The sequence below is a fragment of the Nelumbo nucifera genome, chromosome 1 (assembly GCF_055504915.1).
Source record: "Nelumbo nucifera cultivar China Antique chromosome 1, China Antique-T2T, whole genome shotgun sequence".
Classification (NCBI taxonomy): Eukaryota; Viridiplantae; Streptophyta; class Magnoliopsida; order Proteales; family Nelumbonaceae; genus Nelumbo; species Nelumbo nucifera.
The window spans coordinates 167,228,951-167,256,497 of record NC_142649.1 but is presented as its reverse complement, the minus strand read 5'-3'; the positions used below and the strand labels follow the sequence as shown (position 1 = coordinate 167,256,497).

The 27,547-nt window shown below is 40.0% G+C and overlaps 1 protein-coding gene across 1 annotated transcript in view; it reads left to right on the top strand.

The window, feature by feature from the left end:
• The window catches only part of LOC104596679 (uncharacterized), a 193,226-nt gene that overhangs the window by 154,462 nt on the left and 11,217 nt on the right, over positions 1 to 27,547 (top strand). The window contains 3 exon segments of the mRNA XM_088895128.1: positions 5,173 to 5,254; positions 24,376 to 24,569; positions 24,694 to 24,748. Coding sequence (XP_088751254.1) covers positions 5,173 to 5,254; positions 24,376 to 24,569; positions 24,694 to 24,748 — 331 coding nt within the window.

The following is a 27,547-nucleotide window of genomic DNA, read 5'->3' as shown; positions in this document are numbered from 1 at the left end:
TGACTCCTCAAATATGGCAAGAAGTCTCCATCTCTATATTCTCCCCCTGAATCTGAGCGGTGGATAGTCACACTACACTTGAATCGATTTTGCACCATAGTATGAAACAATTTAAATGCACCAAAGACTTATGATTGTGTTGCAGAAAATAAATCCAAGTATATCTGGTATAATCATCTATAAATAATACGAAATATCTATACCCCAATCGTGAAGTAATAGAAGCAGACCAAACATCACTATGTATAATCTCAAAAGGTTTAGTGGCATGTTCAGATTTATGAAGAAATGATAAAACATGACTTTTACTCAAACAACACGTAGTGCAAGAAACATCAAAAGTATCAACAGGAGGAATTTTATTCTTAATCAAACCAGAGTGTTCAACTGAGGGGGAGCAACAGGTGGCATTGGCTGCAATGGGTAGTAACAATATGGGAAAGAAAAATGACTCCAAGAAGGTTGATGATAAGGACAAGTTGTTTTGTACCCACTGCTGGTGTTCAAGACATACACGTGACACATGTTGGGAGATCCATGGGAGGCCAAAGTGGGCTGTGAAAAATCAAGAACAGGGTAAAATGCAGGGTCAGAAGAAGCCGAATATAGCACATAATGCAGCAAATGTGGCAACCCAAGATACTCAGACTGCTGGTACTACTCAGGACCACTTCACTGGTTTTGACCCTAAGGAAGATATCATGAATTCCTTCCGAAATCATTTGGAGTCATATGGTAGGGCTTTGCGCCAGATGGATAGTTTAGTTACTGGTACTCCTTCTACTTCATTTGCATCTACATCAGGTAATGCGTCCTCTGCCTTCCATGTCACCACTACCACTAATTCCCCTTGGATCATTGGCTTAGGGGCCTCTAACCACATGACCGATAAGCCAAATCTTTTTCAAACTTATAGCCTTTTGTCAGGAAGGGATAAAGTGAGGCTTGTAGATGGATCATTCTCCTTCATTGCAAGCCAGGAATCAACATCCCTTCCTCATGGCCTTAACCTGAATAATGTGTTACATGTTCCTCAACTTCCTATCAATTTGCTTTCCATTAGTAGTATCACAAGCTCTTTAAACTGTAGTGTAGCCTTTTTCTCCTAGTTCATGTGCTTTTCAGGATCTAACTTCTAGGAAGATGATTGGTAGAGGAAGCTTAGTGGATAGTCTCTACATTCTTGACAACAAGGTTGGTCTCTCAGTGTCATCCTCAGAGTCGTACGGTCAGTCAAATAAGAGTCAAATTTTTTTTGTGGCATAGTCGGTTGGGTCATGTTTCATTTGAAATAGTGAAGTCTTTGTTTCCTTTTTTATTTAAGTCATGTTCAGTGTCAGATTTCCAATGTCAAACGTGTCAGTTGAGTAAAAAATGTAGAACAACATTTCATTCAAGTAATAAAAGATCAAGTTTTCCTTTCCATATTGTGTACTCTGATGTATGGGGGCATACTACTATAACCTCTGAGGGTGGGTATAAGTACTTTATCACATTGATTGATGATTTCTCCCGCTATACATGGGTATTTACCATGTGTACCAGAGACGAAGTTCCAAAGATTGTAAAAGACTTCTAGAGGATGGTGTTTACACAGTTTCATATTGAAATCCAGATCTTTTAATCCAATTATGCAAAGGAATATTTCCATGGTGAGCTCAATGAGTTCTTTGCCTCTCATGGATCTTTTCATAGGAGCTCATGTGCAAGAACATTACAACAAAATGGTGTTGCAAAAAGAAAGAACAGACACCTCCTTGAGGTAGCACGAGGGGTGATGTTACACATGAATGTACCAAAAAGATTTGGATGGATGTTATACTTGTAGCTACTTATGTCATCAATTGCATGCCCTCCAAAGTGTTAAGCTACATGGCCCCTCATCAGTTGTTGTTCCCCCAGTCTCCTTTATTTTCCATTCCCATGAGAGTGTTTGGTTGTCGTGCCTTTGTCCATGATTTGTCTCCGCCTCGTGGTAAGTTAGACCCTCGATCTATTCCATGTATCTTTTTGGGGTATCCCTCCTCTCAAAAGGGTTACCGGTGCTTTGATCACATTAGTCATAAGTTTTTTGTCTTTATGGATGTTTCCTTCTTTGAGTCTGAACCGTTCTTCCCTACTTCTCCTCAGGGGGAGAGTAGTGTGGAAGAGGAGAAGTAGGTCCAAGCCCGTCAAGTCTCTTTTCCTTCTATTCCGGACCCTACTCCTTTTCATGTCTTCCAACATAAACGCCGTAGAGATCAGCAATGTGACAAAGATGTGGAGCCACTGAACATTAAGCAACCGACACCTTCAAACTCCCAGGAGGTAAGTCCAAATGAACTAGGCCCTAGTGCACCTATTGATACCCTTGCTCCCATTTTGGTTGTGGATGACCTTGATATTCCTATTGCTCAAAGAAAGGCAGTTAGGTCATGCACTACCAAACACCCCATTACCCAATATGTTTCCTATGATCACATTTCCCCCTCGTACTAAGCCTTCCTATCTGCAGTTGATTGCATCCCCGTACCTAGAAATGTTGTAGAGGCCTTAAAATAACCTGAACAAACAGATGCTATTAATGCCCTCCATAAAAACCAGACTTGGGAGTTGGTGGATCTTCCAAGGGGGAAAGACCCAGTGGGGTGTAAATGGGTGTTTACAGTTAAACACGAGGCGGATGGGACAATTGAAAGGTACAAAGCAAGATTAGTAGCAAAAGGGTACACTCAAATATATGGGGTTGACTATGATGAAACATTTACTCTAGTAGCTAAGATGAACTCAATTTGAGTTCTTCTATCATTGGCTGCTAACCTTGACTGTGAATTGCATCAACTGGACATAAAGAATGCCTTTTTAAATGGTGACCTGGAGGAGGTGTACATGGTTCAACCCCCAAGATTCTGTGCCAAGGGAAGTGAAAATAAGGTGTGCAAGCTGAGAAAGTTTCTTTATGGTTTAAAACAATCTCCCAGGGCTTGGTTTAGTAAGTTTCATATGGCAGTCCAGCAAGTAGGATTCAAGCAATGTTAGTCTGATGACACTCTCTTTGTGAAGAGATGTCAGGAACAAGTTGTTGTGTTGATAGTATATGTGAATGATATCATCATTACAGGAAATTGGAGCTCAGAAATACAAAAGTTGAACCAATTCCTAGCATCTCAATTTGAGGTGAAAGACCTAGGTCCATTAAAGTACTTTCTTGGAATTGAAGTTGCTCGCTCAAAAAGGGGCATCTTCATTTCTCAGAGGAAGTACACCCTTGATCTGTTACAAGACACAGGCAAGTTAAGTGCAAAGCCAGCAGATACTCCTATGTATGTTGACCATAAATTGGGTGACTGTGATGGTGAACCTCTAGAAGATGTGAAACAGTTCCAAAGGTTAGTAGGAAGGTTGCTTTATTTGTCCATGACCCGTCCAAACATTTCTTATTCAGTTGGAGTTCTGAGTCAATTCATGCATTCCCCTAAGAAACCACACATGGGGGCAGCAGAGAGGATTCGTAGGTATTTGAAAAAGTATCCATGAACAGGTCTGGTATTTAGTAAACATAATCATTTGAAGGTGGAAGTCTATACGGATGTTGATTGGGCAGGTGTTGTGGATGACAAAAAGTCCACAAGTGGGTACTGCACATTTGTGGGAGGAAATCAAGTGACATGGAGAAGCAAAAAACAAAGTGTGGTAGCAAGGTCAAGTGCTGAAGTGGAGTATAGGGCTATGGAACATGGGGTGGCTGAAGTACTTTGGCTAAAAAATCTTCTAGGGGAGCTTGGAGTTACTGTTCATAATCCTATGTCTCTCTACTGTGACAACAAGGCAGCCATAAGCATTGCCATCAATCCTGTCCTGCACAAGAGGACCAAGCACATTGAAGTGGACAAACACTTCATAAGGGAAAAATTGGAAAAGGGAGAAACTTGTATTCCTTATGTCAACTCCAAGGAGCAACTAGTTGATGTCCTTACAAAGGGGCTTCCATACCTGTGGCACAATGAGTTGTGTGACAAGTTGGGCATGATAGACATATTCAGCCCAACTTGGGGGGGAGTGTTGTTAGTGTTATTATTTTATCTTTGCTGTTAGTGTGCTTTCGGCTTGTTCTTTTCTTCTTTTAATTAGTTTATTATTAGGGTGTGCCGCTAGGGGTATAAATGTAATCTCCCATTTATTATTATGCTTTATCATTATAAATAAGAAGCTGGGTGCCGCCAGCAACACTTTTTGACTCCTAAACTTTTTTCCCTCTCTCTTCTTCTCTTCTTCTCTTCTCTTCCCTCTTCTCTCCTCTCCTCTCTCCTTTCTCTCTTTTCTCTCTCTCCAAGAAAGAGAAAAAGAAACATGAAGGCATTTACTAGTTAATGGTCATCAACCTTTTGATTTTCATAAATGGATTAAAACAAAACAAATATTGATATTTTGATGTATTTTTTTATCACATATATACACAAGGAGTTCTGTGTAGAAAAGTTCAACATGAAAACCTATAAGGTAAATAAGGTTCTTTTTATCTGTAAAAAGTTCAACCTTCTCTGTTTCTTCTCATCTCTACAAGTTTTTTAAGGTTCTTTTTATTTGTTGATTATTCCTAGAGCTTCCTTGCAATCACAACGATGCTGTGATTTTGCTTTTTTTTTTTTTTTTGAGATTGATTTCACTTTTTGTGCATCCATAAAATATTAAAGGAGTGTGATTTGGTCACATCATAACAATAAGAATAAATATATATTAGAAACAGATAATAAATACCATCATGTTTTGTTTTGAGTTCTATCATTATAACGAATATTTTCTCTATCTTTTAATTAGGTCTGTTCTCATATCATCCCTAATACTGAAATGTAGTAGGCTCTCAATATTCAAAATTATAAACATTAATATTTGTACTTTCTCATATAGTAACTAAACTCTTAAATAATATCTTTGGATAAATTTTTCTGACCAAAATATTCTGAAATTACTTTAAGATCAATAAGATCACTTGTATCCATGGGGGTGCAAACTCTACTATGAATGAGCACATTGATCCTGATGTTAAAAATGTGGTCAAGCTATAATTTTTGAGTTTTGGGTTTGTGTGCCTTACACTATAGATTTTCCTTGAGAACAACTTTTTTTTAAATTTCTTCTGAGAGAGTGTTATTGGTGATAAAATAATTGGAATATTCATGTATATGGTGCCAGATTGAGGTCTTTCATGGAAATGTGCATCTTGATTCCAGGGAGTTCCTTAAAACATCACCGAAGTCGCAATAAGAAAGACCTTGTGAGTTTATAAATCCTTCTTTTTCTTTTTTCTCCTCTCTCTCTCTCTCTTTCTCTTTTTGGAGGCTGGTTTCTTATGTTCTATACCTTCTTAGTGATGGATCTAAAAGATTTTAACTTCTATGTTTAACCTGGGGTGGTTATGGGCCACCCAGCTGGCCCAATCCAGTTCAGATTTAGGGCTGCGCATTGACATAAAAAGAAAAGGTCTGGCCTGGATCTTTTCTAGCCCTGGTCAAAAGTCTAGCCAGGATGGGCTAGGCCTGCAAACTAGCAGTTTGGCCCAGCCCAAGGCCGTCATATGGTCATATATATTTTTGTGTTATAATTTTTACTATGCAACTTATCATCATCATCTAAGCCTTGTCCCAACTGTATGGGTTCAGCTACATGAATCCTGTTTTGCCATTCCATTCTGTCCACTGCCATATCCATCATTAAATTATGGATGCTTAAATAATTTCTTACTACTTCCACCCAAGTCCTTTTCGGTCTAGCCCTAGCTCTTCTAGCCCCTTCAACTTATAACAGATCACTTATTCTAACGGGTTCTGTAGATGATTGTCTATACCTATGACCTAACCACCTCAGTCTACTCTCATTTTATCTCCTCAGTCTACTATGCAACTTTGTATACATAATTGCATGCTAATTTTTTACTGCAAGGTTCTTTATGTATATGATTATGTGTTAATACCTTGGTGCATTCAGCCTTCCATTCTACGAGCCTAGGACTAAATATTTTCCATTGCACCATGTTATTCAAGTAACAAGAGGAATTATAGTTGTAATGACATGACTTTCTATCATTTTTTTCTCATTCTTTTCTTCATCTCTTTGTTTTGTGGATAAGGTTGTTTCTTCAACTCTTTTGATGCTAATTTACAACATTTAGTGCTGCCCAAAAATTATAGCAGAAGGTTGTCTTTATAAATGTTGTACTTCTCTTTTCTTATAGGTAAAGTGTTTATTAGTTTGCAATTATATATAAATATGAAGACCATAGTTAGGATAAGGCATGGACGATGATGAATGATTATGACATGTTGAATCCAAGTTAGTTTACCTAAATCAATCAACAGCCTCCCACAAATATATGAAGGCACATTGCCATCCCCTATAACATAAACAGAGGATACGAAGCATTCAAAATCAAAAGTAAGTAAACAAAAAAGAAAGAAAGAAAGAAAGAAAAACACATAAGAAACATCCCAAAGAAAAGGGCTTCAATGACCCATCATCAATATTAACCCAATTTGAGAACCTTTCCTTTGAATCTGCCCATGATTTGCAATCTTCCTTCCTCACTCTAATTTTCCATGACAATCATCATATTTTTCATTTGCTCCCAATCCATGCACGCATACACTAGGAAGGTCTTTTAAGATTGCCAGCAAAACCAAGGGTTCAACTTATCCTTATTTCTGATCATTGAAGTAATGGTTAGAAGAGAGATTATTAATGTTACAACTTGTAGTTGTGAGAAGGCATAGGCACCCTTTTCTTAATGTGCTTGAAATGTGGCTTCTTGCTGTTGGACTCCCATGGTGGCTTATGAATCCATTTGAAGGGAATAAATCACAAAGGTAGGTTATAGTTCTGGTGGAGAAATGTCCCTTAATCTAAATACTTGGATACCACTACACGCCTTGTATATGGTGTCAGATTTAATACATATCTGATACAGCACCAAGTAAGTTGTCGAGTGTAGGAAGAGGGAAGAAAGAAAGAAGAAGAAGAGGAAGAAGAAGAGTTACAAGAGAGAATAGGGTGTTACTGTTCACACCCAAAATATTCCATTATATGTTAAATCTGAAATTACAGTCATGCCCTTTAAGGGCGCCCAAATACAAAAATTAGGAAAAGACAACAATACCCTTAAAGCCAAATACACATTCTCAACACTCCCTCTCAAGCTAAGCATATATATCTATCATGCCCAGCTTGCTCAAGTTTCTATCAAGTTTTGGCTTGTTGAGACCCTTAGTGAGGCAATCAGCAAGTTGGTTCTCTAACCTAACAAAAGGCACACATATCTCTCCATTAGCTATCTTTTCTCTAATGAAGTGTCTGTCAACTTCAGTATGCTTTGTGTGGTCATGTTGAATAGGGTTATGAGCAATGTTTATGGCAGCTTGATTAACACAGTGTAGCATCATTGGGGTTTCAGCTTGGATCCCAATTTCTGATAACAAAGACTTCAACCATAGCAACTCCGATACAGTATACACCATGAGCCATAGCTCTATATTCAGCTTCAGCACTAGATCGGCCAACAATAGATTGTTTTTTGCTTTTCCAAGACAAAACATTACCTCCTACCAAGGTGCAGTAACCGGAGGTGGGTCTTCTATCATCTATAGAACCTGCTCAATCAGCATTAGTATAAGTCTCAACCTTGAGATGTCCCTGGTTAGAGTATAGCATTCCTTTACCTGGACACCCCTTTAGGTAGGTGAGAATCCTGTTGATAGCCTGCATATGTGAAGTTCTAGGACTGTGCATATACTGACTCACCATGCTAAAAGCACAGGTTATATCAGGTCTAGTCAGGCACAGGTAAAGAAGCCGGCCAACAAGCCTCTGGTAGACACCCCTGTCTGGAAGAATATCTTCATCATCAGCACTCAGTTTATGATTGGAGTCAATAGGAGTTTCAATTGGCTTACACCCTAGTTTCCCAACCTCATGAAGGAGATCCAGGACATACTTCCTCTGTGAAATGAAAATCCCTCCCTTTGACCTTGCAACTTCGATTCCAAGAAAGTATTTGAGATTCCCAAGATTTTTTATTTCAAATTCAGAAGCAAGGAATGAGTTTAGTTGGTTTATCCCAGAGTGATCATCTCCATGACAACAGTTGAAAAACAGCCCACTTGATGTGTGGAACTGTTTGAGATTAGATGCAAACCAGAAAAGAGAACAAACAAGAGAAGTAGAGAAGAAAGAGCTGGCGGCTATGAGTGTTTGAGAGTAAGAGGTTCAAAACATTACCTCTCTCTAACACTCTAAACATCTTATTAATAAGTTAATCTTTAACAAATTACAGAGAGGCCCTTGAGAGAGCAGGAAAATACAAAAAACAGAATAATACAGAGTATGGGCCCAGAATAAGGCCCACAACAGAGAGAAACATAACATAACATAACATAACATGAACTAACTGTCTATGGGCCATTCGGCCCATCTTCTCTACAACAACAATATCATCCACATACACTATCAACAAGGTGAGTAGGCCATTAACCTTTTGTATAAACAAAGTATGGTCTGCTTGTGATTATGTAAACCCAATTTTGAGAATAGCCTTTCTGAATCTATCAAACCAAGCTCTAGGGGACTATTTAAGCCCATAAAGAGATTTTCTTAAACGATAAACCTTCCCCTCACTGTTGGGTAAGATTACCCCTGGTGGTAAATCCATGTATACCTCCTCTTGAAGATCTCCATTTAGGAAGGCATTCTTCACATCCATTTGATATAGAGGCCATGAATAATGAACAGCAAGAGACATAATAACTCGGATAGAGTTCATTTTGGCTACAGGAGCAAAGTTCTTTTGATAGTCTATCCCATATGTCTGGGTGTATCCTTTTGCCACCAACCTAGCTTTGTATCTTTCAATTGATCCATCAGCCCGATGTTTAATGATATACACCTAGTTGCAGCCCGCTGGAACTTTGCTTCAGGAAGAGGAACAAGCTCCCAAGTATGGTTTTTTTAAGAGAGCCTCTATCTCTTGGTTCATAGCACCCTTCCACTGAGGTGACTGAACTGCATCTAAAACATTACAAAGAAAAGAAACAGAGGAGATAGCAGTAACATAGGCATGATAGGAGGGTGAAAGAGCATCATAAGAAACATAGTTAGTGATGGGGTAAGCACTGCATTTCCTTTTTCCTTTTCTAACTGCAATGGGAAGGTCAAGGTCAGATTGTGAGACATCAGGCTCAATAATAGTAGGAGAAGGAAGTTCAGAGCTGCTTTTAGAGTTACCTAGAATTGGGTGATTCGGTTGTTGTGGACATTCAGCCTCAGGAGTATCCTTCCTTCTATGCCTTATAAACCACTATTTCCAGGATTGCTGGAGAGGAACAGGAGGAGGAGGAGGAGGAGGAGGAACACTGTTACTACAAGGGGAAGACAAACTAGGAATGTCCATAGAGGTAGGAACAGGAAAACAAAAAGGAGTTTGATCTTCACAAAGACTCTCCCCTTGAAGAGAAGGACGAGTGGACTGAGAATATGGAGTAGACTCAAGGAATGTAACATCCTTAGATATGTACCTTCGGCCAGTATGGGGATCAAAGCACTTGTACCCCTTTTGGACTGGAGAGTAGTCCAAAAATATGCATTTGATAGATTTAGGGTTAAGTTTCAGGCGAGAAGGACTCATGTCAAGAACAAAGCAGCTACAACCAAAGACTCTGAGAGGCAAACTGAAAATAGGATCCTTAGGAAACAAAAGTTGATAATGTGATTGAAGAGAAAGGGATCATGAAGGAAGTCTATTAATGAGATACACTACTGCTTCAACTGCATCCCTAGAATCGAGTTGGTACATTCATCTGGAAGAGAAGGCCTCTTGCCACCTCAACAACATGTCTGTTTTTTCTCTTTGCTATACCATTCTGTTGTGGAGTGTGAGAGCATGAACTTTGATGAATTGCTCCCTTTCCTTCAAGGAATAACTGCAGATGCTTTTCAAAATACTTGTTTTGGAGCAGCTACAGTAATCCGAACCAGTGAAGAAGGAAGAAGAAGATGAGGAAGAAGACAAGAGAAAGAGAGAACAGGAGGGTTTTGTCAAAACTGATTAGTCACCCATTCAGTCGACCCCCTTATGTTTATTAGGTTCTAATTACACTTACAATGACTAAACTGCCCTCACTTAAGTGTGGGGCAGAGTACTCTAATAAAATAGCCACATAAGCAAAGTACTTAACTGACATGAGATTACTAAACTACCCCTATTCGGCTCACTCTAACACTCCCCCTCAAGCTGGAGAATATATGTCATATAATCCCAGCTTGTTACATAGATGGTTCACTTTCCCTGAGTTTAGAGCTTTTGTAAACAAATCTGCCCATTGATCATTCGAGCCCACATGTTCTGTGTTTATCTCTCCAGCAAGGACCTTCTCCCTCACAAAGTGGCAATCAACCTCTATGTGCTTTGTTCTCTCATGAAATACAGGATTGGATGAGATATGGAGTGCAGCTTGGTTGTCACAATACAGTCTCATAGGTTTATCCATGTGAAACCCAATTTCTTGTAGAAGATTCCTCAACCACACTAACTCATAGGTAGTATGTGCCATGGCCCTATACTCAGCTTCAGCACTACTTCTGGCCACAACCGTCTGCTTTTTACTCTTCCACATCACAAGATTTCCTCCAAGAAATGTGCAATAGCCCGTAGTAGATCTTCTATCATTCACTGAGCCTGCCCAATCTGCATCTGTATACCCCACTACTTCAAGTTTTCCTCCTGGTTTATACAATAGTCCACGGCCTGGAGCTCCTTCCAGATACCTCACAATTCTAAGAATTGCATCCTAGTGAGGTATACGAGGGTTCTGCATGAATTGGCTCACCACACTGACTGCAAAGGATATGTCGGGTCTCGTGATAGTCAGATTGTTCAGCTTCCCCACTAGTCGTCTATACCTTCCAGGATCTTCAAATACTTCTCCTGTATCACTGCTCAACTTAACATTTGGTTCCATAGGGGTCTCAGCCGGTTTTGCACCTAACAGTCCTGTTTCTTCCAATAGATCAAGAACATATTTTCTTTGGCACAGATTTACACCTTGTTTTGACCTGGCAACCTCTATTCCCAAGAAATATTTCAATGTTCCAAGATCTTTTGTTTGGAAATGATTTTGCAGAAATACCTTTAATTTGCCAATCCCTAATTTATCACTGCCAGTAATGACAATATCATCCACATAGACCACTAATAGAATCTTCCCAGCTTCTGAGTCATAGCTGAACACTGAGTGATTTACCTAGCACTGCTTCATTCCAAAACTCTTCACCACTTCATTGACCTTCCCAAACCAAGCATGCGGCGATTGTTTCAGCCCATAAATTGCCTTCTTCAATCTGCATACCTTACCATCCTCCCCCTGAGCAACAAACCCAGGTGGTTGCTCCATATATACCTCCTCCACAAGATCACCATGGAGAAAGGCATTCTTTATATCAAGCTGAAACAGAGGCCAATCATACATAACTGCCAGGGAAATTTGTACACGAACAGAACCAATCTTAGCCACCGGAGAGAATGTCTCCATGTAGTCCACTCCATACAACTGTGAGTAACCTTTAGCAACAAGTCTGGCCTTCAGACGCTCCACACTACCATCTGGCAAGTATTTCACAGTATACACCCATTTACATCCCACAGCATGCTTACCAGGTGGGAGAGTAGTAAGTTCCCACGTTTGAGTATGTTGAAGAGCAGAAAGATCCTCCTCCATTGCCCGCTGCCAATCAGGTGAACTGAGAGCTTCTTGAACATTGTTAGGTTTGGAAATAGAGGATAAAAGGGAAACAAACTGGCGATGTGATGTAGAAAGACGAGATAATGAAACAAAATTGGAAATGGGATGGAGGGTAGAACTGCGTTTACCTTTCCGTAAGGCAATGGGTAGGTCAAGGTCTGAAGGTTCAACAATAGGAGCCATGAGAGGATCCGCAGATCAGGTAGAAGCTGGAGGAGGGGCCGATGTCGTTCGACGTGTATACACTTGCCTGATTGGTGGACGTTCGGTGGTGATCTACACGGGATGAGGTGATGACGAAGGCACTTCAGGACTTGAGAAGAAGGGGACTGACTCAAAAAAGGTGACATCAGGGCAGACATAGCACTTCCGGGTAATGGGATTATAACACTTGTACCCTTTTTGAGTCCGTGAGTAGCCAAGGAAGACAGATTTAATTGAGCGTGCATCTAGCTTGTCTATTCCAGGGCTCAGATTGTGGACAAAGCACACACAACCAAAGACACAAGGAATTAATGGGAATGGAGATAAATTGGGAAACAAGATAGAGAAGGGGGACCGACCATGAAGGATGAAGGAGGGCATCCGATTAATGAGAAAACATGCAGTGAGTACAGCATCACTCCAAAAACGTTTAGGAACATTCATGTGGTGAAGAATAGACCGAGCAGTTTCAAGAAGTTGACGGTTCTTCCGTTCAGCTACCCCATTTTGTTGAGGGGTGTATGCACATGATGTCTGATGAATAATGCCATGCTGTTCTAAATACTGTTGAAATGAAGTAAGAAAGTATTCACGACCATTATCTGAACGGAGAATTTTGATTGGAACACCAAATTGTGTGCATATTTCAGCATGGAATTTTTGAAAAATGGAAAACAATTCACTTCTTTCTTTCATTAAGTAAATCCATGTCATTCTTGAACAATCATCAATAAAGGAGACAAAATACTTGTACCCATTATAGGACTCTATTTTGATTGGACCCCAGACATCTGAATGAACCAAAGAAAAAGGACTCAACATACGACTCTCAACTCTTGGACTGAAGGACACACGACGATGTTTTCCAAACTGACATGACTCACATTGCAAAACTGACAAATGACTCTGTAGAGAAGATGGGCCGAATGGCCCATAGACTATCATTTTATGTTATGTTATGTTTCTCTCTGTTGTGGGCCTTATTCTGGGCCCATACTCTGTAATAGTCTGTTTTTTGTATTTTCCTGCTCACTCAAGGGCCTCTCTGTAATTTGTCAAAGATTAACTTATTAATAAGATGTTTAGAGTGTTAGAGTGGGGTTATGTTCGAACCTCTTACTCTCTAACACTCATTGCCGCCAACTCTCTCTTCTCTTCCTCTCTTGTTTGTTCATTTTCTGGTTTGCATCTAATCTCAAACAGTTCCATACACCAAGTGGGCTGTTTTTCAACTTGGTATCAGAGCGGGTCATTGCTTGGCGTGTCCCTCATGTGGTTCTAGTTCAGCCAACTACATGAGGAGGTTCTAGGGCTGAAAGTTTACAGTCATCCGCCTGGTTCTTGGAGGTTATTGGAGGGTGCCCAAGTTTCTATACACTTGGAGAAGGGTTCGGTGACCAGGAAGAATCAGAGAGCAAGTTGTTTGGCCTGATTTGAAATCAGAGAAAAGGACTTTCGAAATTATCTCAGAGAACAAGTGTTCGGCCTGGTTTATAGTTGAAACCAGAGACTCTCTTGCTGTAAGTCTTTTCTCAGTTCTTTGCTGAGTTATTCTTTTGTTATCTGGGAGGACTGTTAAAGCATTCAAAACACCTCCATTCGGCCCACTGTTGCTGGACTGATTTCTGGGTTATTCTGGAAGTGTGGTTCGGCTGTTATTGGGCTTCCAAACTGCTAAAAAAACTGTTCTAAATTAAGTGGTACAAGCCTCTACTTAGTTCAGCTGCTTCTTGGACTTAGACAAAGTGTTCTTGAAGTGATTTCTACTTGTTAACAGTGAAGTGTTGACTGTTGCATACATAATGTTTGTAAAAAGTCCTCTTAGGTACTGTGGACTGTTTTCTTTGTTTTCCTTGGGAAATTATTGTTGGGAACCAAGAATACATATTGTTTGGAGGCCTACTGATTGTTCCTTGAAGGCTGAATCAAGGTTTCTCCTCTTTGAAAGTGCTGCCACCGAACTTGGTTCTCACGGCTGTCAGTTCTGAACTGAGTTTGTGAGTTGTTGTGTTTGCTACTGTTTCAACTCAATCTGAGTTCTTTGAAATCAGATCACTTTTAAAGGCCTGCCGAAACCCTAATTGAAGCTGTTACATAATGGACTTCTCAGAAATTGAGAACAAGAGCACTGCTGAATATGGACATAATTTGGGAACTACAACTGATTCCTTGTTGGCTGTAACTATAGTTAAATTGGATGGAACCAATTATTTGGCCTAGTCACAATCCGTAAAAATTCATATTTGCAGTAGAGGAAAGTGGGGGTTTATCTCTGGGAGCAAGAAAGCTCCCCCAGAGGAGGATCCCTCTTATGAGAAATGGGTGCAGGAGAATTACACAGTGATTGAGTGGCTTGTGAACTCAATGCAGCCACAGATTAGCCAACATTACTTGTGGATGAACTCGGCTAAAGAAATCTGGGATAGTGTTGCAGAAACTTACTCCCAGAAGTTGAATGTTGCTAGAGCTTACAAACTGAGAAGTGATGTGAAGATTCTAAGACAGGGGGAGAAGTCACTTGCAGCATACTTCTCAGCCCTAAAATCTATATGGCAAGAGATTGATTTGATAGAGGCCGTGACATGGGATACCTCTAAGGATGCTGAAACATATAGGAAATTGGTTGAAAGGAATAGGGTCTTTGAGTTCTTGACAGGGCTCAATTCTGAATATGACATTACAAAGCAAAACATCTTGTCCAAGGAAGATGTTTCATTGTCTCAAGCATATGCTTTGGTCAGCAGTGAAGAAAGTAGGAGGAAAGTGCAGGTTCAAGGGGTCAGTATCAATGATCATTTTGCAAATATGGGAATCAAACCCAAAGGGGTTACAGGAGCTCCCAGTGGCACAGGAAAGAAGGAGGTGGTGTGTGAATATTGCAAGAAGCCGAAACACACTAAGGACAAGTGCTGGAAATTGCATCCCAGTCTTGTTCCTATCCGATTCCAGAAGAAGAATGATAGTAGAAAGACAGGAAGTGCACATACTGCCACAAGTACAGATACAGAGTTTGAGTCTGCAAGTGCACAATTGGCAGCCATGAAAGCTGAATATGAGAAGTTTGGAAGGATGATCAGCCAGCTTGAAGGTGTAACTTCATCATCCAACCCTTCTGGAAGTCCAGCCACCACTGCATTTGCTCACTCAGGTATAAGGGCTTCTGCTAACCATGCATCTACCTCAGGTAATCCCAAGACCCCTTGGATCATTGACTCAGGTGCTTCTGATCACATGACCAACCTTTCCACTTTGTTTGTGTCATATGATTTGCTTCCTGGTCGTGACAAAATCACCTTAGCTAATGGTTCTCTTGCCCCCATTTCTGGCAAGGGAACTGTCAAGCCTACAGACTCTTTACTTTTATGTTCCACTCTTCATGTACCTAAGTTAAATACCAACTTGTTATCTGTAAGTAGCTTGACCAAGTCATTGGATTGTTGTGTAACCTTTTTCCCTTCTCACTGTGTGTTTCAGGACCTGAAGTCTCGGAAGGTGATTGGGAGTGGCCATGAAGCGAATGGAATATACTTGCTTGACACCCCTGGCCAATGCTTTGATCATCCCAAGAATGTTGCTTTTGGTTCTACTTCTTCAGAGTCTATCAGTCAAATTATGTTGAGTCATTGTTGGTTGGGTCATTTACCTTTTTCTGCTTTAAGTCATTTGTTTCCCAAATTGTTTAAGGGAGTCAGTGTGTCCAGTCTCAATTGTGAGTCATGTCAGTTGTCAAAGCATTGTAGAAAAACTTACCCTGTGAGCAATAAAAGATCCTCTTTTCTTTTTCATATTGTACACTCTGATGTGTGGGGGCCTTACCACTTACCCTCTATGGGGGGCTACAAATACTTTATCCTGTTTATTGATGACTTTTCTAGATTCACTTGGATATACTTAATGAAATCCCGAGACGAAGTCCCGAGACTTGTGAGGCAATTTCATGAGCTTGTTTTAACTCAATTTGGTACCAGAATTAAGGTTTTCAGATCTGACAATGCAAAAGAGTATTTTGAGAAGAGCTTATCCTTGTATCTCTCTGACATGGGGGTTATTCACCAAAGCTCCTGTGTTAGAACCCCTGAACAAAATGGAGTTGCTGAGAGGAAAAATAGACATATTGTTGAAGTTGCAAGGAGCCTTTTATTTGCCTCACATGTTCCCACAAGATTTTGGGGTGATGCTGTACTTACTGCTACCTATCTCATAAACCGTATGCCATCCAGGGTTTTAGGGTTTAAATCCCCCTTCAGTCTTCTTCATCCAGATAAGGATCTCTTCCCAATTCCTCTTCGTGTATTTGGTTGTACCTGTTATGTTCACATTCCAAGTGTGCAGAGACACAAGTTTGAACCAAAAGCCCACAAATGCATCTTCCTTGGTTACTCCCCGACACAAAAGGGTTATTGTTGTTTTGATCCAAAGACTGGCACCAGACATGTCTCTATGGATGTTACCTTTGATGAACTTTCTCCTTTTTATGGTTCCTCTTAGGAAGGACATTGTCAATAGGGGGAGAGTCTGTCACAAGTTTTTGCTCTTCCCCTTCCTGTCCCAGTTCAGTCTCTTGACAAATCTGTATCCTCACAAAATGAATCAAAGGAGGATCAGCCACTTCATTCTTCTTGTCCTAGTGCTCCTATTTCTTTACCTCCTCGTCCTACCCATAATCCCAAAGTGTATCAAAGGCAGAGATCCGGGAATGAGCAAGTGGTTTCCCTTACAACAGATGAGGCTCATACCCTCCCAATCACAGATGAGATAACAGGTATTGCTTCAGCTCCCTTGGAATCCTCCTTCCCAGATCTTGATGTCCCCATTGCTGTTAGGAAAGGAAAGCGGAAGTGTACTGCACACTGCATTTCCAAACACCTTTCTTACGACCTACTTTCCCCTTCATATTGTGCCTACCTCTCTTCAGTTGCTTCTAACCCCATTCCTAGGTCTGTATCAGAAGCTCTTGGGATTCCAGAATGGAGAGATGCCATGCAGGCTGAAATGGATGCTCTACATGAAAATGGTACTTGGGAGGTGGTGAATTTGCCTAAAGGGAAGGATCCAGTTGGATGCAAGTGGGTGTTTACCATTAAATACAGGGCAGATGGGACTATTGAGAGGTACAAGGCCAGACTTGTTGCAAAGGGCTACACACAGACATATGGGATTGACTATCTGGAGACTTTTGCCCCTGTTGCTAAGATGACATCTGTGAGGGTTCTTTTATCTCTGGCAGCTCACTTTGATTGGCCTCTCTATCAGTTAGATGTAAAGAATGCATTTCTGAATGGTGACTTACATGAGGAGGTCTACATGTGTCTTCCTCCAGGAATGTATGGGAAAGATATGCAAGGAAAGGTATGTAAACTGAAGAAATCTCTTTATGGCCTCAAACAATCTCCTAGAGCCTGGTTTGAGAGATTTAGAGCTGCACTTGTTAAATTCGGCTATGTTCAGACACAGTCAGATCATACTCTTTTTGTGAAGAAAAGTGGGTCTCTAGCAGTGTATCTCATTGTGTATGTTGATGACATTATAGTGACTGGTGATGATGCCTCAGGCATTCTGGGCCTTAAGTCTTTCCTTCGTACAGAATTTGAGATTAAGGATCTGGGGGAGTTGAGATATTTCCTTGGCATAGAAGTTGCCAGATCCAGGGATGGGATTCTTATTTCCCAGAGGAAATATGTCCTTGATTTGTTGTCTGAAACTAGCAAATTGGGTGCAAGACCAGCTGCAACTCCTATTGATATGAGTCACAAACTTTCAGCTTCGGATGGAACTTTGTTGGAAGACAAAGGGGTCTTTCAGAGACTTCTTGGGAAGCTTTTGTACCTGTGCATGACTAGGCCAGATATTGCGTATGCTGTCAGTTGCATTAGCCAGTTCATGCATGCTCCTAGAGATACCCATATGGCAGCAGCAGAACGGATTTTGTGCTATCTGAAAGGCTCTCCAGGAAAAGGAATTCTATTTGCCAAACATGGTCATCTGAAACTTGAAGCCTATACTGATGCTGATTGGGCTGGAAATATTGATGATAGAAGATCTACTTCAGGGTATTGCAGTCTGGTGGCTGGTAATGTTGTCTCTTGGAGGAGTAAGAAACAAACAGTTGTGGCTCGATCCTCCGCAAAAGCAGAATATAGAGCCATGCCACATGGAGTCTCGGAATTGTTGTGGCTAAGGTCCTTAATGGAAGAACTTGGGGTAGATCATGACAAACCCATGATGTTGTACTGTGATAATCAGGCTGCCATCAACATTGCTCACAACCCGGTCCAACATGATAGAACCAAACATATTGAGGTTGATAGACACTTTATTCGTGAAAGAGTCTCCTCCGGTGAAGTGTGTCTTCCATTCATTACTTCTGAAGGACAATTGGCAGATTTTCTCACCAAGGGCATTTCCAAGGCAAGGCTTCAACATGACACTGGCAAGCTGGGCATGATTAACATCTATGCTCAGCTTGAGGGGGAGTGTAGAGAAGATGGGCCGAATGGCCCATAGACTGTCATTTATGTTATGTTATGTTTCTCTCTGTTGTGGGCCTTATTCTGGGCCCATACTCTGTAATAGTCTGTTTTTTGTATTTTCCTGCTCACTCAAGGGCCTCTCTGTAATTTGTCAAAGATTAACTTATTAATAAGATGTTTAGAGTGTTAGAGTGGGGTTATGTTCGAACCTCTTACTCTCTAACACTCATTGCCGCCAACTCTCTCTTCTCTTCCTCTCTTGTTTGTTCATTTTCTGGTTTGCATCTAATCTCAAACGGTTCCATACACCAAGTGGGCTGTTTTTCAACTGACTCAATGACGGGACCAAAATCTTGAGAGCCTTGAGAGATGGATGTCCCAGTCGGCAATGCCATTGTAGAGGAGTAAGTGAAGTCTGAAGAGCAATAGAAGATCCACCACCGTCAAGATAATACAGTCCACCAGCTTCATGCCCCCCACCAATCTTCTTCCCCGTCTTGAGATCCTAAAAAACACAAGTGGAAGGAAAGAAGGTAACAGAACAGTTAAGAGCTTTGGTTATTTTACTAACAGACATAAGATTGAATGGAAACTTAGGGACTTATAAAACAGATGATAAGGGCACAAAAGCCATGTCAACATTACCAACACCACATATGGGAGATGAGGACCCATTGGCAAGTGTAACAGTTTGTGATGTAGAGGTTTCAGAAAAAGAAGAGAACACACCTGGAGTCCCGGTCATATGATCTGAGGCTCCAGAGTCAATAATCTAGGGAGAGGTTTTAGATGACATGCAAGCAATACCTGATTGGGCAAGTGTGGCAGTGGTATGCTGTGAAGTAGTTTGAAGGAACCGTTCATACTCATCACGCGGTACGCTCACCATTTCCCTCCCAGAGGTAGATGTAGAAGTGGGAGGAGTTCGGTCTGCCGGTTTACTGTCACTGTTATCAACCTCACCTGCTACAGCATGATTAGCCCATTTAGAGGGAGGGCCATGTAGATCATAACAGAAATTCACTGTGTCCCTCTCTACCACAATGAGTACATTTCCTTGTAGAGTTATTCTTCCCTCTGCCACGGCCTCCCCCTGAGTCACGACCACCCCGACTAATCATGGAACTGCCACGGCCTCCTCGGGGAGCATGACCTCCCCCTCTTGTACTATGTCCAACCCCTCTAGCTGTCACAAGTGCGGATCTATCAGACTGTGTGGAGTTCTCTATCTGTCCCAAAGAAATTCTACGAAACCTTGAGAATACTTCCTCAAGTGTAGGAAGAGTAGAGCCCCCCAATATTTGGGCTCTAACTGGTTCATATTCCGACTTCAGCGCCACTAAAAATCTTGTAACATCTAGTTGCTCCCTTTGCTGTTGCTGAACTTTAATATCTAGAGTAAGGGGGTGATAGACATTGAGTTCATTCCTTATATTCTTCATGCAGGCATAGTACTCTTCTAGTGTTTTGGTTCCTTGTTGTAAATCAAAATACTCCTGATAAAGCTGATACACTCTTGTTGTGTTATCTTGTCCAGAATATACCTTCTTAGCATGCTCCCATATATCCTTAGTCGTATCAAGGAACATGAAGTTGGCACTAATTTTGGGTTCCATACTATTCCACAGCCAAGTCATGATTTGAGCATCTTCTTATTCCCAATCATCAAACCCTGGAGAGTCCTCCGGTGGCTTCTCATCTCTTACATGCTTTACTTTCTTCTTTGCCTTGAGAAACACTTCCACTGATTTAGCCCATGGAACATAGTTCTCCCCATTCAGCTTAATTGAGGTCATTTGTACCCCTAGGTAGTCGGAGGAAATTACCACATTAGGTTTCTGATCATTGTAGCCATCTCCTATTGCTGCCATTGTACTCTTTCACAGTTGCCTCTAACCTTACTTCTCAGCTACAAGCTGATTGATGTTGTTCACAGTTTGATACTTCAGCACCTATTGCAGCCCCTAAACACAACAGTGGGAGCACACACTTGTTCTTCTTCACACTACTGCTGACTTCACACACCTACGACCCACATAAGCATCACAAGCACCACAACACAACAGTAGGCCCTCTTACAACCACTCAATAAAAAAAATTGTGCATCACAAGCACCACAACACAGTCAAACTGCTACACCCAGTTCAGATCTGTTTAACACACTTAAGAGGGCATTACACGACCACAAGGAGCTTGGCAAGGTCACTGCATTCCACCTTACACCACTCGGCCACCTATAGCAGCCCTAACACCACTCAACAACTCACAGCAGCCCTACACCTTTCGGCTACTGCACACACAGCCCTTCTTAGGGCAACAATGAACCTAGTTCTCTAGGTTCTAGTCAGTACTAACTGATTCTTGAAGGGTTCCTACCCAGAAATACCAGCAACACAAAAGGACTAAATAACCAACCTTCCTTTGAGAGTATCAGCCAACCATTCATTGCTGAAATCACCTTCCTTGATGAAGAAAACTGTGCGCAGCAGAGAGCAACGAGCTGTGATGTCTCAGAGCTAGGGCGAACCAGCTTTCTCCATTAACTAGCCAGAAACGAAGAAGAGGGTGTCACGAACACATCTGAGATGCTTTGCAATCGGAAGCAGGTCAGAAACCTCGCTCTGATACCATGTTTTGGAGCAGCTACAGTAATCCGAACCAGTGAAGAAGGAAGAAGAAGATGAGGAAGAAGACAAGAGAAAGAGAGAATAGGAGGGTTTTGTCAAAACTGATTAGTCACCCATTCAGTCGACCCCCTTATGTTTATTAGGTTCTAATTACACTTACAAGGACTAAACTGCCCTCACTTAAGTGTGGGGCAGAGTACTCTAATAAAACAGCCACATAAGCAAAGTACTTAACTGACATGAGATTACTAAACTACCCCTATTCGGCTCACTCTAACAATACTCCTTAGCATTGTCAGACCGTATTATCTTGATGTGCCTTTCAAATTGTGTTTCCACCATCTTGAAGAAGTTTTGAACAATGGAAGGGACCTCATCTCTACTCCTCATTAGGTAAAGCCAAGTATATCTAGAGTAATCATCAATGAACAATATAAAATATTTATAGCCACCCATACATGGAATAGAGTATGGGCCCCAAACATCAGTGTGTATCAAGTTGAAAGCAACATCACTCCTTCTATTACTTGCAGGATATATAGTTCTACATTGTTTTGAGAGATGACAAACTTCACATTGCATACCCAAACTAGACTTAGGCTAACATAAGTTTGGAAACAAAAATTTAATGGACTTAAAAGACACATGACTGCGGCAACAATGCCACAACTTCAAAAAACTCAAATTTTCATCATGACATGACTCAATCTGGCACAATAATCCTTGCTCAGAGGTTTGATCAAAAAGGTAAACTCCATCAGCTTCGTGTCCAGTTCCAATCGTCCTCCCTATTCTCAGGTCCGGAAAAACACAATGAGAAGGGAAAAAAGTCACTGAACAGTTATGGGATTTGGTAAGAGTGCTAACAGATAAAAGATTCTTGTACAAGTGGGGGACATGAAGGACGGAGCTTAGGGAAAGATCATGAGTAAGCTTAACCTCCCCAAGACCAGAGATAGGGGTCTGAGATCCATCAGCTACAGTGATTTTCCCTTCCCCTAGAGCCAACTTATAAGAGGTGAAGTGGGAAGACATACCAGTCATATGTGCACTAGCTCCAGAGTCCACAATCCAGGAGCTAGTAGGAGAAGATTGACAAGTGCAGTACCTGATTTTGCAAAAGCATTGGAATGATTGCTAGAACTAGTAGAGGCAGAGAGCCCAGACTTCTCAAGCTGAGTCAACAAAATCCTAAGCTCCTCCATCACATCAGAGGAATCATGTGTGGGAGCCTGTACATTAGGAAGGCAATCAGCTCCAACAATAGCAAGATGAGCATTACCCTTCTTCGCAATTTTAAATTTGTCAGGCTTCAAATGTGGATTCAATTTCCAACACCTATCCTTTGTATGTCTCGGACTCTTGTAGTAATCACATACCACATCTTCATGCTTTTCATTAGTACCCTATTTGTTTGTACTCAACTTGGACCTTGAAGACATGTAAGTAGAATAATTCATCACTGAGGTATGCATCATAGCAACTCTTCTACTCTCCTCTCCCTGCACCAAGGAGTATGCAGTAGCAAGGGAAACATTATCTGCACTCAAGATGTGTTGTCGAGTAAAATCATACTCACCATTCAATCCAGCCAAGAAGTCAAACACTCGATTCTTCTCAACATACTTCCGATACTGTTCACCGTCCTTAGGGTTCTTCTATTGCAAATTCTCCAAATGATCCATTTCTTCCCATAGAGACTACAAAGAAGAGAAGTACATGGCTACAGTCCTCTCCCCCTAACGTATATTATAGGCTTCTCTTCGGAGTTGATAGACTCGGGCTGTATTTTTTGTACGTGGCTGTAACACGATCCCAAATATCCTTGGCAATGGAGAAGAACATATAATTGCGGGCAATATGTGGCTGCATTGAACACACCAGCCATGACATAACCAAGGAATTATCCTGTTCCCATCTAGCAAGTTTAGGGTCATCAGCTTTTGGCTTCTCCTCCCTATCAGTAATAAATCCCAGCTTACCCCTACCTCCGATAGTAAGCTTGGCTGATTGAGACCACTCTAGGAAGTTGGTTCCATCAAGTTTTACAGTGGTTATCATACCACTGGAGACATCGACATTACCCGGTAGTACTTCGGAAGCAGTTTGTAACTCCTTAGGCACATCCATTTGAGTTGGGTAGGCCTTTTAACAGTTCTACAGCACTACAACCACCAACTGACACGCACAAGACCCACAAAAGATGGGAAACACTCGGCTGGAATCCAATGGGAGGCCCAAAACTGAACTGGCGGCAATATAGGGAAGAAAAACCAAAACCAACAAGTTTCAAGCATGCATTGAACTCAGACAAGGAAGAAAAAAATCCAAAATTGAAACAATATTTTTCTGTAATTTTTTATTGTAAAAAATTCTACATCTTTATGGGCTTTTTGTTTTTGTTTGGACCATAAATCCATCTCTCTCTTTAAATTTTTGCTTTTAATAAAATTTTCCTATATTATAAAAAATTAGGAAATGGAGAATTGTTTTCCTGTTTCCTGTTGTCAGTTTCTGTATCCAGGCATGATGGATCCTAGTATCTTCGTGATGGCATTTTATATTTTATATAGAGAATGTCTGGAATATTTTATAAGAAAGCATTTAATGATGAAAATATGAGATCCTTTCTTTTCCTTACTCATCACAAAGAAAAGTGCCACAAAACCCAAAGGATTTTATGCCTATAAGTCTTGTTAGCAGTACTCTTTCTCTCTCTCTCTCTTGATATTGTTAGCAGTACTTTATCTCATCCAAGGTGCTCTTATGAGACTTAGGAAAAGCAAGATTTCAGGTGGTTTACTCGTACATGGTTCAAAAGTATCAATATGTATCATACCATATCGTACAATACATGACAGTTTTCAGGGTCCCTGAAATGTTAAAAACAAGCATTTAAGGGGTTTCAGTAGTTTTAAATGTTAGAACCCCTCTTAATACATCTGTCCTTCAATTATTGAACTGAAGATATATAAAAAAAATGTACTTTCATGTTCTAACATGCTCAATACTCAGGTTTTGAGTATCAAGTGTGTCAACATGGTTGTCTACTAATCTTGCATATGAACATGAGGTATTTGACATGTATTTAAACACGCAATATGATAGAAGTTACATATAAAGGTATGAATTATAGAATAGTGTCATATATTTCTATAGAAATTATTGAAAAAAGGCAAACATTATCAATCTAAACAAAGATGAAATCAGGCTGTCCTGTTATTTCATGTTAATATATAATGTTCTGGTATTGTCTCTGACACTTGCATCCAGAAAGTTAAGTTTTAGATCTAGAAAATGTTTGTCCTTCAGGATGGCATTATCTCCATATTTATCCGAACTGCAAGTTATTCCTTAATCAAAGATAAAAATTCCATGCCACTATTCCATAACACTGATGGGAGTTCATCTCTTGGAATCAAGGTTGGGGTTTGGCCAGCTTCCTGGAAGTGCTCTGAGGAGTATTTTTCACATCAAGTGAAAAGTAGAGATCCTCTTAAACTAGGGTTAGCTTCTCATACCATTTTCTGTATTACTTCAATTTCTCAGTTCGTTTCTTTTCTTATGTTTCCTCTCAAAATGATTGCCTCTGCCAATTAAGTTAGTATTTTTTTTGTCAATGTTTGGAAGGTTTCCAAATGTCTGGGCTTTGCGTTTAGTGCGACAGCTGTTAGTATGGGAGCCTGTAAGTATTGAGATTTCCCAGTTTCTTTCTTTAAGCATAAATGGAGCATGTTTTTACTTAAATTTTGATATTTTAACAATAGTTGGCAAAATAAAAGAAGTTCCACTGCTGACATTGCTTGTTTGATGGAATAGAGAATTGAGGAGTATGAAGTAGATGGTGTTGTTCATAGAGAATAGTTTTATTCATTATATATTGTTACTTGTTACACTAATTGGAGTATTTCTGTGCTTTTCAACCATTATATAAAAAAGTATATAATCAACAGAATAGGCGCAGTTCATACTTGTTCCTCTTCTTTCTTCTATGTTTCTTTATTTCTTTTTTCTCTCTCCACTTCTTCTCTAGACAGTTCACACCACTAATCAAAGCAGATATGCATGAATATTTTTCTTGGTACCAGAGCAGGAAAAATCTCAGTGATCAATTGCAGAGAGTTACCCTTCTGACATAATCAGCCAGAATAGTGATGTCAGCATTTGAATAGATGGCCAATGAAAGATAAGAAGGAAAACCCTAGATTCTGAACAAGGGATTATGTGAGATCTCTTGAAAATATGGTTGTCATAGATTACATGAGATCTCTTGATTAGATGAGACTTCTTGACTGATATTGTAAAATCAATGATGCCGCTGGTTTTTTCTAAGAGATTTGTTGTGATGTCATAATTTTTCTGATGCTTCTAGAATTTCTGATGCATTTTTTGGACTTATATTCTAGTGTGATTCTTTAGAAGTTCATATTTTTTATGTGTCACATTGGTATTTTTATGCAAGTGACCAGAATTGGAGTCTCATAAATCACATTTTTTTTCATAAATCATATTTGGTCAGTATAGATATTAAAGAAAAAAATAAACAAAAATGATGTAATAGATCAATGGTAACATGTTACTCTATACAAAGGAGATCTAACAAGTTCAAATCTCACCATTGTCATTTTACAAGTGATAAAACAGTGACCTGGGCAGGTTGTTGAAAACCAGTTAGGTTGCTGAAACCGGGACAGTTTTTAACAATTCTCATTGGTTGCAACAGATTAGCTTTTTCTTCAGAAACCTAAAAACCTGTGGTCTAATAAATCAGAATGTCAACCATTTCCCAGTTCTGACGGTTGAATTGTCTGGTCCATTCCAAGTCTGAAAACATTGATTCATGAGAATTTTAAGTTACTATTAATAATCATGGTTGTAATGGGTTAGCTTAAAACCAGTGATCTAAAAAATCAGAATGGAAATCAGTTTCTGGTTCTGACTTAAAATGTCTGGTCTGATCCAAGTCTGAAAACATTAGTTTCATCTTCAATTACTGCAATGAATTTGACAATGTTAAATTAGTTTCTTAAAATTTCCAGATTACATGTTCTTTTTCTTTGTACTTTACTCTTTATCAGGAAGCTGTCAATCCATAGCTGATTTATATACTGAGAATGTAATGTTTCAATTATTAATTTTTTATCTGGTTTCATGCATGGTTGTGCTTCCAAATTGCTCATATTTCTTCTATTTATTTATTACTAATTAGTATTTTTTCAATTATCTGAACTCTGCATGTTTAATTTATTGTTTTGCAATCCTTCTATCTGATATTTTCATTCCTAATCTTTACTCATTCTATGCTTTTCCTGAAGGAGAAATCTTTCAGATTCTGTTTATATATGACAAAACAGCCATATATATAGTGTCCAAACTATTGGTTTTATTTTTTATTACAAATGTGCAGTTGGAATGTTTACATTTATGTTTTTATTCTGCTTAGTTAGGGTCAGTTTGGTCTGTTTAAAATAGCTTTTTTATCACTGTTCTTGTACTTTCACTACAGCAGGGGCATAAAGGTCTTTTCCCTTTTAATTATGGTCACCCTATATATAATAATATAAGCTGGCACCGCCAGACAGATTTTAACTCTCCAAACACTTGCACTTTTCTTCTCCCTTCTCTCTCTCTCTCTCTTCTCTTCTTCCCTATTTCTCTTTTTTTTCTCTGCTAATATGGTATTAGAGCGGTTCTACTGGGTTTGAGAGCAGATCGAACAAGTTCTTTCTTCTTTATCTTTCTGTCTTCTCCAGACTGAGATCAAAGAAGTTGACCTACAACTGGTACAAGTTTTATTTTACCTTTTTTTTCCTTTCTCTTGGTCGTAGAAAAACCCTATGAAACAAGACTGCTGAATGCTGTCAGAGGGATTGTGATCCTGTACCTGAGAATGGGATACCTGTAGATCACGAATGACCTGTTTTTACCCTGTTTTGGTGTGACTACACTGTTTTATGATCTCTCCTGGTAGTTGGTGTGTTTAGATGATCTGGAAAATTGGACTGTGACTGTTAAACTTGTGGAGTGCTGAAATCAACCTAAAAAAAAATTTGTTTTGGAGAATTGGAGCTGGTCTGTGTTCAGATTGTGTCCAGATCAGAGTGTGTGCATGTCGACTGCATCTCTGGTGTGTTTCTAGGACTTTTTATGGGTGTCAAAGGGGTCTTAAGGTGTGTGTTGAAACTGAATAGTGTTTTGAATCATGTCCTCTGAGAATTCTGCAACTTTTGGGTTTTCAGGAGGTCAAAATATAATGAGTGGGGGGGGATGGATATGAGTTTCCCCATGGTTGTAATTCCCTTTGGTGGACTAAACTACCGGTGTAGGGGAATTAAATTCTACATTAATGCCAGGGGGAAAATAGGGTACATTAATGGTAAAGTGAAGGAACCAAAGACTGGAAGTGCTGAACATGATAGGTAGGACCAAGAAAATAGTATGGTGATGTTGTGGCTCTTGGTTTCCATGCTGCCACAAATAAGGA